We start from the raw sequence: 14,673 nt of genomic DNA on the forward strand, positions 1-14,673 counted from the left end.
GTTTTATCATAAACTAAAAAAAAAACGTACACAATATATTTATTTAGTTGCTTTTAAAAATATATCAGTATTCCGATAGTCCAGCCTAGGAGCCGTTTTCCTGCTGCCACTGCTCGTGCTTGGCCAGCAGCTTCTGGCCCAAAGGCCGCACTTGCCGGAAGGCCTTCTCCACATTGGCCTCGATGGCTGCCGGCGATTCCTTAGCAAGCAAGCCGGTTGGTCGATCTCCAATCTTGGTGGCACAACGCACCCGGTGCATGCTGATCTCCTTGCAAGCCAGACGTATTTCGTCGCCGGTGAACTGGTCGGAGATCTCCACCAGCCGCTCGAGGAGTCGTGGATTCAGCGATATGCTGCTGCCCAAAAGTCGGTTAATCAAGCTGCTTCTCTCCGCCGCATTGGGCAGCTGGACCAGCAGTTTCTTCTCGAAGCGCCGCAGGAAGGCCTCATCAATGTCCCAGGGCAAGTTGGTGCTGGCCAAGACGAAAACGCCGTTCAATGAGTGCTCCATGCCGTCCAAAAGCTGCAAAAGTTCGTTCTTGAAGCGCTTGGAACTCTCGTGATCCGTGGCCCTGTCCCTTTTCGAGGTCAAGCTCTCGATTTCATCGAAGAAAATGACGGATGGTGCTCGTTTTGCTGCCATGTGGAAGAGAACTCGCAGGATCTTCTCGGATTCTCCGCGCCACTTGCTGACCATTATGCTGGCAGTTATATTGAAGAAGGTCACTTGACCCTGTGTCTCGGAATACAAAGCCTTGGCGAGAAGGGTCTTTCCGCTGCCCGGTGGTCCATGCAGGAGCAAGGATCTCCAGGGTTTCAGGCCATGTGCGAATAATTGGGGAAACTCAATGGGCGTTAGTACCGCCTCCTTGATTAACTCAATTGCTCGCTGATTACCGCAGACATCCGACCACTTGATCTTTATATTCTCCTGCAATATGGAAGTCTTGACCAGTTCCGCCAGGGATTGCCATTCCAGGGAGGAGAACAGAACATCATCACCTCCCAAATGACCATGTTCGATTTCACAAGCATTGTCCTGGCCATTCGATTCCGTTGCAGTTTCCATTTTCTTTATCTGCAACGGCTGCTCGTTACTCAGGGCCTGTGTGGCTGCGCCGACACCTATGTGCCAATTGGCCAGAGAAGCGTCCGTGGTCGGTGGTTTCTTGGGCAACTCCTTGGCCGCCGGCTTTTCCTGCGCCTTTCCACCCACTTCCACCTTAATTTTGGCTCCCACTCTTTTAAGGATTTTCGGGTATTTACCAAATTTCATGTTGTAATAGGTGGCATACTCCAGGTACATGGCATCCAGATCGATATTGTCGCACAGTTCGTACTCGTCGGAAAGAAGTCCTTCGGCTTTCAAGGACTCGGCGCTCGCATAGTATCCATTCTCCACCAGATATCGGTGCATTAGGTGGAGAATATTGCGGCGACGTGTGGTGAAATTCCTCACATCCTCGCAAAGAACCTGAGCAGCCGCCGTGGCCGTCACTCCGTATTTTCCATGGGTCTTCATTAGAGGCTTTTCCGGGAAAATTGCGCGTACAACTGGGATGTGCTCTCGGTTGTTTTGAGCCCCGGCAATTTGATCAACTATCTGGCGTAATTTTCCTGGCAGTCTGTGCTTCTCAGAAATAGTTTTTGCATGAAAATGAAACACTGGGTTGTCATAACGAATGTCAGGGGTTGCCATGTTACGCGTTAGAGGCTAACGTTTTTTTTTATTACATTTTCCAAGGCAACCACTGGAAATAATAAAGCTGAAAAACTATGGGTAGTAATTAAAAATGCAGGGTAAGGCAGGAAAACCACTAAAATCTAATACTTGCAGTGAGTGACTTGTGGTTTCTTCATTGTCATGATGCTAACTTGGTTCAAACAGCTGCAACTTGGAGATGAACACAAAGAGAACATGACTAACTAATAATTTAATATTTAAGTTATATTGTTTATTTGCTAACTGCCCTAAGCTCTGTGATTTCTGTTCACTATTTTCCACTCTGAGCTTTTAGTGTTTACCAAACAAATTCTGAACTAATCCAATTCCATGGCACGCAAATTGCCGGATCAGTTGGCCGCAATTGAGTCCTCTCAATTGGTTAGTGCACTTAATTGTTCGTTGTGCATTTTCCACTTGATACAGGGTTTTCCCTGCCATTCCATTTCGCATTTCCCTCGCTTTTCCTCCGAAAATGGTTGCCAAGAGCTGGCTACATGCTCAATTTGGCGAGAGATGACGGCGCCAGATGGTTAATCAAATGCACAACGCAATGAAATGAAAATCAGCGTATCCTGTCCGCACACAAACACACATACACGTACGAGACACGCCCTGTCAGGTGAAATTATTCAACATGCACATGCAACATCCACCCACCGCCCACCCCCCATCGCCCGCATTTTCCATTTGCAGCCCATCCATCCATTTCACCTCGACATTAAAAAACATTATCACACGGTGGAAAAACCTATGAGTCTCTGTTCGTAGTTCGTGATTTGTAGGTACCTAAACTTATGTGATTCCAAAGTACTATTTTGTAATACGATTTATGACTAGTGTTAATAGTATCTAAAACATGTAACTAAGTTTGCATTAGGCACTCGAGAACTTTTTCTCTGTGGAAATGTGTTGGTTCACGGGTGGCTGTGCCCATTTTTTTTTGCTTCGCAATTTTAATTTGGTTTTTTTGCCACCCTGCCAACCCTGTCTTCCATCATCGTCCAACCAACCTCATGGCAGTCAGTCTCAGGCTTTGTTAATGGCCTTGTGACAGTTTTTCTTTCCTCTCACGAGCCACCCACTATCCACCCACCTCCCTTTCGCACCCACAGTTGCATTCGTTGCCCTGTCTCTTTCGCCTGCAGTTTTCTTTCAGGCTCTGCACTTTGCTTTGGTTTTTGGATTTTTGGGTATTTTATTTTCGAATTCTTTTCGGGCTTCCATTTGCCCTCAAGGTCTTTCGACTGGCGGTATTTTGGTGCATGTGTTGTGGTAGTGAGAGCCCACTTACCACTTGCCCTCGATGTGCTTGTGGCTAAGAAAAATCCTTCAAGACACGCTGGGATATGTGATTTCAACTAAAAAAAAGGGGTACAAAAAGTAGGCTCATACTATAAGCATAAAATTCACTCATTTTTATGGTATGAAAAATGCTATGAACTCTTTCAACATAGTTTATTGCTTCAGAAACACAACAGAAAAACAATTTTCCTTTATAAATCATCCGCTGTTGTTGAAAATGCTTCTGTTTTCCTTTGTTTTCCCGGACTGGCGCGCCATTTTTCCTGCCAAAGGGCTCTCACAGACACCCTTTGAGTGCATATATATGCGTTTGTGTGTGTGAGAGCTGCGAGTTTAACAAACTAATTAAGTTGGCGCTGGGCGTTGAGCTTAGCGCTCTTTTTTATTCGAAAGAGCCAACCTTTTGTCTTTGGCAAACATCTATGAGACACACACACACACACACACACACACGCACACGCATAGAGCTGTGCATAAACACGAACCCTAAACACACAGATGGCTGTTCACTCACACACACTCAGGCACACTCACACCCACACAATCAGTATGCGTCGTTCATTTATTTGCACATATAATTAGGCACATGAAGAGCTGCCGTCGGGCACACTTCCGTTTCACCCGACTCCTCCATCCTGCCACTTCCTGTTCGTCCTCCCCCCCCTCCCGCTTTCTCCAGCTTATCCGCCCCATTCCCCACCGCATTCCCCCGGCACAACAACAATGCCAATCTTCCGCCAGCCAGCTACTTTCGCCTTCATCCGGCTTGAGTGCGACTGTGTGGCTGGAAGCACGTCACGGCTTAAACGAAGGAAAACCCACTCGGCCACCCAAAAAAAAAAGAGAGAGAGAATGAAAGAAATTGCCCAACAGCACCACCCACCCACTCGTACGTAATTGTGTTTGGGTGCGCCTGCAAGTATGCAATTATAAATAAAGAAAGTCTCTGGAAGTTGCTCAAAGGATAAAGACGTATGTGTTTTAGCCAGTCGCTAAATAGTGGGTAGCTTCAACCCGAATTCCCGAATCTATAGATATGTGAATTCGCAAGGATATTCGGGATGAATGCAAATCTCTTGAGACATACAGCTACCCATAGTGGGCTATAGCTTTCTACTATTGTAGCGAGTTTAAATTTTCCAAATTATGTTTCTCCAAGAGCTGAGTAGTTCGGACAATGGTGCTTCATTGTAATACTGCCGTCTCTTTCGTTGGCTACTCTGGACCTCTCTTTCACACGCCCTATAATTGTCTTGCCCCATCTTTTGTTTTCTATTTGGCCTTTCTTCGCGCCTTGCTCACATTTTTTGTTTGGTTTATCTGCGTTTTTTGTGCGCTGCCTGTGACAGGACGCTTTATGAGCTCGAGTGTTGTTTTTTGTCTCCATGTTGCGCGAGTTCTTTCCGAGTGTTACGACAGGTCCTTGGGACGTCAGGATAAGCAGGCGCCAAGTATTCGGCGACTTTGAAGGGAATGAATGCTGCATTCACGGTGCGAATGAATGCACGAGTGCATTACAAAGTAACTAAATAAATATTGGGCACAAAAACAGAGAGACAATCGGATGAGTGAATAGCGGCGAAGAGTGGAAGAAGTTAATAAATATAATATTAAATGAATGAAATGGTATATCCAATGAGATTTTAAATACTTTAATACCTTGATAAAATGAACACAATGAATTTTCTATTATTTTCATTCGGCTTGTGTGGTTTTGAATTTTTATTAACAAAAAACAACTCGCTTTGCCATGCTGCACAGAAAAACAATAAAATAGTATTTTATAGAGTGTACATTTCTAGTTCGTCTTTAGACCAAATAGAACACAAGAAAACTAGTCGAGAACCAAATCAACAATGGCGAAATTTTCCTATTTCGCGGTCGCAACTGTTTTGACTGTCAAAAAAAAACGAAACAAAAAGACTCTTCAATGTAGAGCAACAATAAAGATTGCTCATAGCAGCATTAAAAATACAAAAACTGACAAAATGAATGGCGGGAAAGTGTATGCCCGAATCTGGAAACCGAAACTAAACTAAAAACAGTTTGTCGCCGGCGCTGCTGTTAAAATAACTTTTGCGGGAAAGCGCCACAAAGTATGCCAGGGAATCTGGCGACATTGTTGCTCACCGCCGCCACCCCCTTTTCCAGCATTTTCCCCGCATTTTCCCAGCACTTTCCAACCCCTCAAGAAAAGAAAAAACCAAACAGTGGCAGTAGCAACAAGCGGCAACAACTTTGTGCCAAGTTTACTTAATGACCCCGGTATAAATTTTACTTAAAACATCATTTTTCTTTACGACTTTTCCTCAGCGAGGCGAGGAAAATGAAAGGGAGGTGTTGGGAAAGCTCAAAAAGTGGGGTGCTAGTGCTCTTCAGCAGTATAAAACAAGAAAGTTGCGAATAAGTGTCGGAACCCTGCGAATTGATATTTTTGCCGTTACCAATTCGGCTAGTTTTCACTTCAATTTTATTGAAGTCTGTTTCTTGATACACTCTTATGACCTTGATTATGTTACTTCTGTTTATTGGTTAAGCTCTTGCATCTAGATGTCAGATTAAATTGGCATTAATAAAAGTGGCGGCTTAACCGAGGCTGATTATAAGTTTTAAGGCGCCACCTAGCGGCAAATTGAAGCACGCCCTTTTTTGGTCAAGATGAGCCGGCAGTTTTAAGGGAGTTTCTTTTATTTATTTTTTTTTTTTAATATCTCCCTCAAATTGACTAAACTTTCCTTTCACATTTTCTGGCAAACCGGACTGGACTGACTTTTGCTTTTTTTGTGCTTTTATTTGGAGGGGGGACCGAACTTGTTACAAGAATTCTGCCAGCCAGAAAAACTTTATGCCGCAGACAACTGAGCTGAACAAAAAAAAGGGGAAGTGCAAGAGATGACTAACGAAATGAAACTTTAAATGTGCCTTGTTAGGCGCGCTTCCGTTTCCGGTGGCTCTGCCCGCACATTTTAGGTCCATTTCTTTTCCGACAAACGATATGTGTCATGGGTCTGTAGCAACTTATACCAACATCTACAATTAATTGACACTGCAAAAGCATGCTAATCTGATTTTCCTAACACTATCGTTTCAGTTTCGATGTAGAAAATGGCCAGGGCGCTAGATCACCGCTCGAGGGCGGCTCTCCCAGCGCCGGTTTGGTACTACAGAATTTGCCGCAGCGTCGCGAATCGTTTCTATATCGCTCCGATTCGGACTTTGAGATGTCGCCCAAGTCCATGTCCCGAAACTCAAGCATCGCTAGCGAAAGGTAAGTTCCTAACGAAGGCTTTGCACAGCACTTGATTTCCCATTCCCCCATCTATATATAATTCATTATTGCATAAGTTTTGAGTTGGATATTTAAGCTGATTTCTCCCCCGTTATTATTTTGTGAATGCAAACCAAAAAACATTCACCTGTCCAATTGGAGCTCAGATAACGATGATGCTGGCCATTTTCGACACCTTTTCCATGTTTGTGGCTCCCCCTTATCCGAAACGGCTTTGATTATCGTTTTTCGCTTATGGTTCCTCCTTTGCTTTGTTGGGCCATTTTTCTGATACTATGATTACTACGAGTCCGTTTAGTGTTGTTTTCTGTGGTGTTTATCTACACTGTTACCTATACAATTCGATACCATTATTCGTTTTGCGGGGGACTTCTATACTGACTTTCTTTCTCTGCTCTACTTGGTCTTTACCAACACCATATAATCGTTTATGCCTGTATTCTCCTTATTTTTTAAGCGTGTCTTTCTCTATCTATTTTAAAGATGGTTTCCTACTGTTCTGTAAATGTGTTGTTTTTCTCGACTCTACCGGCACTATATAGAAAATATTTCATTTTATGATGACTCGCTTCTCCGTTTCCGCTCCCTATCTATAATTTCTACTACTCTCTTTAAAACAAATACAGTTTAAGCTTTCTTTCGGTTTTACATTCTCTTATAATTTACATTTATATTTTTCACTTCAACAATTATGAAATAAGTTTTATAATAAACAAGGCTTTAATAATACCATTTTAAGATGGTGTTTAAAGGATTTTTAGCCGTTTCCGCTTAGAGCACACATGAACTTGACGAGAGATATTTGAATTCGAAAGGGCATATGAAGGGATATGAGGTGCGAAGCTAGGGGAACTGGCCCTCTACAAAGAGCCAGCAAAATTCCAAACGCACACAGGCGAAAAGTGCAACAACTTTGCTGGCATTTTAGGCTCCAAAGCTTGCTTTCCATTTTTTCCCCGCAAATTTTTCCCTCTGCTTCCCCTCCTCGACACTCTGTGGGATTTCTGTGACTTGGCTGGTCTTCCGACCTCTTCGTTAAACCGTACAACCTTAAATTTAATCTCTATGTAGATGCATTTTTCGCACTGCATCTGCTGGCTGATGCTGGGCATATTTTGTGCACAGCTTTTGTAGCGCCGAAGGCTCGAACTTCAATTAGTTAGTCACAGTAGTTTCCCTCTCCCGAAAAAAAAAACAGTCATTACACATGCATGGCCAAAATCGCGTTATGCAACACTGGGGCCGGAAATCCACTTTTTTTACTTCCGTTTGTGTTGCTGTATGGGTTTCATAGTGAGTGTCAGTCTTTTTTTTTGGCTAGCATTCTGGCTGCTGTATTTCTGAGTGCACCCCCTGCACTCCCACTATTTTTTGCCGTTTTGGCACCGGCAATGGGGCCACGCTAACACAGACAAAAGAGAAATTCCCTCTCACACACACACACGAACCGAAAACTTACACGTACATATGTAATATGCACAAAAACAATACCCCCTAATTACACATGCAGCTGCAATAACAACAACAACACCAACAACAACAAAAGTGGGAGGCGGTTAATGATCACCACGAACAGATGGGAAAAGGGGCGAAAAGCGGGGGAAAATCGCGAGCAAAGGCTGGCAAAATATTTACATTTTTACAGCGCCGAAAGTGAGCTTTGCCTTTGCCTTTGCCACTTTTCAGTTTTCAGTTTTTCCACCTTCCCTACTTTAAATGTATGGCGCAAATTATGGCTGTAAAATTACAAAAGCAAAAATATTTGGACCGATGGAACACTTAAAAGCAGGGCGGAAAACATCTTGAGTCGCTAGAAAATTTGCGATCAAAAGGAAAACTCAATCAATCAATCAATATGGCTAACAAGCTGAATTTTAACAACAAAAACGCTGTTAATAAAATAGGTTATATTTAGTACAGCAATTTGAAGTTTATTAAAACGGGAAATCACAAGAAATTCTTGTAGTATCTGTTGTGTAATTCGTTCAAGTAGAACCAACTCAATTTTAGTTGATATAGGCGATAGGCGTTTTGTTTTCCCCAGTTGCTCGACCTCCTTCTTGGCCATCCCTATTGTTGTTGCTGTGGTTGCTTTTCCTCAGGTGTTGTTGTAGTTTTCCCTTTACGGTCAAATGTTTTTGGCAGGCGACAGCAACGCAATTTGCATTTGTTTTCGGTGTGGCATGGAAGCCGAAAACTTTTGTCTGCCTTCAAAGTTTTTCGGCCTGCCAAACTGTCCCTCCCCTCCGCCCCCGCGTCCCCTGGGGAAAGAGTCGTGGGAAAAGCAGAGAAGGAGACGGAGACGTGTGGGTGGGAAGAGCAGAGAGAGGGGGCAATCTTCACCTTTCAACGCACGCTGCGTTTGCTTTCAATCAAGTTGGAATATTTCTAGGGGCTGCCACTTTCAAACAATGTTCCTGATGAGCTGTCAATTACACACACACGTATTTATGGATGGAATGGGAATCCTGAGCGGAGCGAGCACCATGCCCAAGTACTGAAACCATCGACTGACGACCGACCAAGTTTCATAAAGATTTCAACACTAATAACAAATAATTAGCCGACTGTCCGAGATTCTGTCTTGCATACCACCATAAAACAACGAACCCACCCACATACAGCCCATCCATCCATTTGGCGATTTTGTTATTTTCCGTGTAAATGTCAAGGTCGTCGTCATTCGAGCAAAACAGCTCACAATTAGTCATAATATTTTGTTGTCGGCATATCGGGATGTTCCATCTCACATTTTCGGACAGCCACCCCGAAAAACGAGAAAATAATCATGGCAACAATAATAATAGATGCAGTTAAGTGGAATTGTTTTCAGCAAATGGCAGAAAACAATTCTTGTAGTGGGGTAGGATTTCCAAGACTTGTGCACTGCAAAAAAAAAGTAGCAATACAGATGGGGAGAAATGCTAATAAGATTCAATAGAGCATTTCCCCCTTGAAGTCCCAAATTCTGGCCTTAATTTATCCCCAAAACTGAGTCAGGTGAATGCGAAAGTTTTCGTCCAGCCAACCATGCAAATTCCTTTTGAAATTCATCCTGTTGGCTGCAACTTGCGTTGCCATTAACTTTATAAACTGATGGAAAAACTACTGAGAAATGGCAAAATAGAAAACAAATTGGAATAAGAGTTTGAAGGAAGTGCAGGAGATGGGATGTGAAATCCTTTTCGTTGGATTTCGGCTTCTGCGGTGTTTGTGGATTAGTTTCGGGTTAACTGCGGTGAACACTGAGCTGCTGGCAAACCAACTAAGTTAAGCGATTTAATATTTCCTCCAAAGAAACAAACAATATTATAAATTTAATGGCAACCAAGGTTCAAATGAACGAATGCCGTACAAAATAAATCCTACGACGAGCTTTCCCTATTGCCAAACAAAACAAAGTTAGATAACGTAATGTCGCCAGAGGTCCGATTAGTTGACCTCCTATTATGTAAAGGGCCTTTGCACTGCGCCCGCCCCTTTATTTGCGCCCAATGACATTTGCACACAAAGTTCTAAATGCAGGAGACAAATGGGCGGCAAAGTCGGTTGCCAAAAGGGGCGGGGCTGGTGGTTGGTGGCTGTTGGCTGGGGGGTCCTTTTGGCCATGTGCTTAAATGTCAACACTTCAACTTCGACTTTTGTGCAGCCCAGCTCCTTTTCCCTGCTCCCCACATTTTGTTTGTCTGTCTGTTTGTTGTGACGTGGTGGAATGACGTCATTACGCTGGATTTGCACTGATCTATGCGGCGGGGTCATTGTCTGCGTCAGCGAAAGTCGTCGGGCATTGCCGCCCCACTTGCCACCCGCTTTCAACCCCCCACTTTTCACCGCTCGCCCACTTAGCATTTGGCTGCACGTGACGCATCAATTGGTCTCTCCGAGAAAATACACGTAGAGAAAAGGGACTCACTCTGAAATGTATTATTCATTTATATATAGGTTATTCAGGAGAGAACTTTCGCATTCAAAGTTGTATTAGAGATTCCCAGCTTAATCATATATGAAATAATCTAGAGTGGTTCTTCATATTTCGATATAAACAACACAGTTTTCTTTTCGATTAAACAGTGTAATATTAAGTGGTTTTAGTGTGCGAACTGTTCGTTTTAGTTTCGTGTTCGAAACATAAACAATTGGGACTAAAGCTGGATGCATTTCGAATTATTACCCGGGTGTGACGGACGGACTTCTTGTTTACTGACTTCAGGTAACAACATAGTTTCCATTTGTAATCTCGCAAAGAGCTGAACAGTTTTACATTCCCTGTAGAGTAAAGTGCGTGTTATATTTAATTAAAAGTTTAAGGACTATTCGTATTTTTATTTGTGTTATTATGATTTTATGATTTGATTTTACATGTTTAGTTTGCCATCGTATTCCCTTCTGCGTTCATTGTTTGCTACATTTGCCGCCTAGTTTCCGCCTATTTCTCCCATATTCTAACCTATATTCCCTCTATTTCCTTCACTTAGTACTTAGTACAATTCTTATGATTGTTGTCTGTATACTCGTTGTTTATTAAGATTGTAACCCTTTTTCCAGGTTTAAAGAACAGGAAGCCTCTATACTCGTTGACCGATCGTACGTATGCCGAGAGAATTGATCTGCCTATATCGCTCTCTCTTTCTCTGTCTCTCTCTATCTAGCTATCTATCTATCTCTATCGTTATGTCTTGCCTGCCTTTGCATTTGATGTTTGTATGTTTGTTGTCCTTTTCATTCTGCCATTGTCGTCCTGCATTTTGTGATTTGCATGCGTTTTTTGTTTCGCTACTTGAATACCCGATAATTACATATAATTACATATTGCGAAATTCTTTTTGCGGACTTATTAAGGCTAATTTGTAGCTATTTTATCATGGATTTCCATTGTTTTCCACGATTTTTCAACATTTTATTTGTTTGCGTTGCTTGCTTGCAATCATTGATAGATTAAATCATAGTGTTTATTGGGTACGTTCAATGTACATATGTTGTAAGCAACAATGGTAATGTATGAAATCTATTTTCTATTAAAGGGACGTAAAGTAAGGAATATAACAATTTTTCAATTAAGAATTAGTTCGGAAATATTTTTGAATATGTTCCAGTACTTTGTAATATTCCTTGGTTCAATGAACTTTGAACTTTACCCCTCGTAGAATCGAATCTTTCGACTCACAACGCTCACACGTTGGCCATGTCCGTTGAGTCATTCCCATTTTTCTTGGACGGTCACGAGTTGCAGAGGAATTTCGCACATCGAATGACGCTGACATCTGGCATATTATTGAGTGCAGGCCAAGCTAATTTAAATATGAAAAACATTTCCTATTTCCTGTCCCCAAGTGCCAAGGCCCAAAAAAAAGAGAAAAAAAAGTGGAATGTATATAGAGAAAATAAATAAAACGGAATAATTGCTGACAGAAGTCAATCAGGGGGAACTCTCTCTCTCGAAAGTCACCCGCTGTGGTCGCAGTCTAGTTGCCACATGCAGTGCCGTGCCACCGGGCGTATACGTTCCTCACATTACTCATACGCAGCGTGACACCGAAGAAACGCTGGCGCACGAAACAAGACCAAAAGCAACGCGAAGACCCCCATAAAATATGGCCCAAGATGAGGCAGCAGAAGAGGAATGCCTTTGCCTCATCTTCAACTAAATAAAATACATTTTTGCCGTGCATTAAATTTGCTCTGCCACCAGTGCCTCAATTGGCTCAAAAAAAAGAAGGAAAATAAACTGTGAGTGCCTGAATATGATTCGTGAGTGCTCGTGATTGCGGGCGCATAATTTTAGCTTTAATATACATATGCGAGACACTATATACACACGTATATATACATATATATGTATATACGGGAAAAATGCATCGCACATTGCAGATTTGTCATTCACACCCAGCGGCGAAAAAATAGAAATTCCTTTTTATAGCCGTGTGTGTGTGTGTGTGTGGCATGGAAATGGCAGGCTGGCCGGGGAAAGCGGAAAATGGTAAATGGAAAATGGAAAATGGCTGCGCTGAGCCAAAAGTGAAATGCAAATTAAGTGCTTTAATATCGGCAGCTCGAAGTGCATTCTTCCATGATATAGCCAAAACGAATAAGGGCCAAATATAAAATATATTCTATATTCCCGATCGACAGGCAGTTTTAGACGCCACTGAGGCATTCAAATATTTATATATATATTTATTTGTTTGAATTGTTTTTTACCTCGTTAAAAAGATATTTGTTCTCTTTAGAATTCTTTAGAAGCACAAATTTATAATTTTGTAAAGTTCGATTCGATTTTAAGTCACAAAATTCTTGGAGTGTATTTCCAGAGTCGCACTCAACACATTTAGAGCAGCAAAGCTCATTCCGCATTATATGAATTAATGGACATTTGAAACGGTTATAGTTTTAGTTGACTGGTTTTCAAGGCAGCAGCCAAATGTGAAATGTGGTCAGCAACTGTTTGATTGCATAAATCTCTGTAAATCTCTGCCACCAGTCAGATTAAGACAAATGCCCGAAGATATTCCCCCGAGAATGTTTATTCGAATTGCTTAGGCACTCGAGTAGAGTGAGCTTTTGTTTATGAGTGCACTTGAGAAAAAAAAAGGTTCGATTTCGAATCAAGTTTTGATTAAATGGTGCATATATAGATTTAAATCTGATTTAAACTACCATTTACTGTTTGAAAGTGACTTGATTTATCTTGAATGTTTAACTAATTTTTCTACGTGTACAGATTAGACGTCGTTTGAGCTTTGTAATGACTGCAATCATTCGCTCAGTCAATGCAATAAATGCAAAGCCATTTCGGCGCACGGTGCGCATGAGTAATGTGGTCCTCATTACCCAGTTATCAGCTTAAGTGCTGCGTAGGCAAAACTCAAAAATCGCTCATAGAATTTGTATTATTAGAATTCCTGTAACATTATTCTCTGTTTAGCTTTTTTCTTATTTCTCGTTTTCTTATTTCTTTAATACAATTTCTTCCCTATCATGCGAAAGATATTAAATTCATTGCCGTATTTAAAAATGAATGTGGACGCTATTTTGATTTTTTTTTATTTCGTTGCTGCCGCTAATGAGCGTTAATCAAATGCCAACAGCTGCAGAAGCAAAAACAACAAGAATATTAATACTATTAATATTAACCAGCGAAAATAGAGAGGGGGAATTTATTAAGCATTAGCGTAGGTAAGTGCGATGGGAAAAGCGTCGACGGAAGGGGTGGGGGGTGGGGAAATGGGGGGGCGGGGGGCATGGCAAATGAAAATTAAATTATTTGAGCGTAGCTATCTTTTCTCATGCTCATCATGAGCATAGTTGCGTTGCCTATGACGACGCCGATGGTAATAATGATGAAGTGCCAGAGAAGGACGTATTCCCAAAAACAGGGTGCTTCGAAATAATTAAAAAAAGAAAAAAGAACTCACGTTCTCTTGGCATTTTTGCACTTCAATTGCACGCACTTTGACCTTACAAACTGACTGCAAAGTATGGCATTTACATATTGCACTAATTCGCACCCTGTATCCCCATAATTGAGCAACTGCTGCTCCGTGCGCCTGATGAAGATGAAAAGCAAGCTGAAATCTTAAGCGAGATGAAAATAAGAAAAAACACTCTCACGAGCGACAAGTAGAAATATTTTTTTTCTTCTTTTTTTATAAGTTGAATATAATTTGTGCGCTCCGCTCTCGCGAGACTCGTCTGCGATAATTTTTCTTTTACGTGTGTTTGGCCACTGTGTTTTCTGATTTCTGTATTTTTCTGCCGCGGGACGCGCTTCATTCTCGTTCTGCGGTTGCTCGTGGAAATTTCGAAAAAATCTGAAACCAGCCGCGGAAATCTCGAACCGATTGCTTCAAACGCAGAAGAACTGAAGAATAAACAGGCGACTTAAAGACTTTCATCAAGCGGAGCACAGAATTTCGAACCAGTGGGCCCATGGGGGCCAAAAGTGCTTGTTAATTTCATTTCTTGTATTATAAACAGCATTGCGTTTATTTTATTTTATTTTTTGTTGCCGTTCCAATTGTGCAAAATCCAGCAAAATGCTGAACAAAAACTCAGCATCGTCGCAGTCTCTGCCGCGAGTGCACAGTTTCTTCAATATGATACCCTCGATCATGCAGGACGACTTGGCTTTGACCATTCTGAACGATCGGGACAACATGTTCTCCATCAAGTCACAGCGCAGGTATATATCAAGGGATATGCTGGCGCGATCAGGGCCATTTATGGCCAGCTCTCGAAATAGTTTTGCCTCCTCTATATGTTGGATACACGAGCATATATCTTTTCGGATACATACATATTTATCGAAAATACAGCAAATTTCAATTTTAATGACATCCAACAGGCCGCGTGTCTTCTA

The 14,673-nt window shown here is 42.0% G+C and overlaps 2 protein-coding genes across 14 annotated transcripts in view; one reads left to right on the forward strand and one right to left on the reverse strand.

Annotated features, from left to right (window-relative positions):
* Nucleotides 1-14,673, forward strand: part of LOC6725013 (cAMP-specific 3',5'-cyclic phosphodiesterase) — a 105,530-nt gene that overhangs the window by 77,632 nt on the left and 13,225 nt on the right. For 7 of the 13 annotated variants that reach the window (XM_039298057.2, XM_039298056.2, XM_039298063.2 and 4 more), the window contains 2 exons: nucleotides 6,120-6,296; nucleotides 10,863-10,901. In XM_039298057.2, the coding sequence (XP_039153991.1) occupies nucleotides 6,120-6,296; nucleotides 10,863-10,901 (216 nt within the window). Of the gene's footprint in view, nucleotides 1-6,119; nucleotides 6,297-10,862; nucleotides 10,902-14,297; nucleotides 14,497-14,673 lie in introns of those variants that run through there. The other 6 variants (XM_039298059.2, XM_039298058.2, XM_044923786.1 and 3 more) reach the window with 3 other exon arrangements.
* On the reverse strand, nucleotides 13-1,709 carry LOC27207950 (katanin p60 ATPase-containing subunit A-like 2). Its single transcript, XM_016183576.3, has one exon. It carries the CDS (start codon nucleotides 1,697-1,699, stop codon nucleotides 86-88), a length of 1,614 nt encoding a protein of 537 aa, XP_016037965.1. The 5' UTR covers nucleotides 1,700-1,709; the 3' UTR covers nucleotides 13-85.

This window comes from Drosophila simulans, chromosome X (genome assembly GCF_016746395.2).
Source record: "Drosophila simulans strain w501 chromosome X, Prin_Dsim_3.1, whole genome shotgun sequence".
NCBI classification, from domain to species: Eukaryota; Metazoa; Arthropoda; class Insecta; order Diptera; family Drosophilidae; genus Drosophila; species Drosophila simulans.

What these genes read in the sequence shown, in the direction of transcription:
- LOC27207950 (XM_016183576.3), bottom strand. Translation starts at nt 1,699, where the DNA reads ATGGCAACCCCTGACATTCGTTATGACAACCCAGTGTTTCATTTTCAT.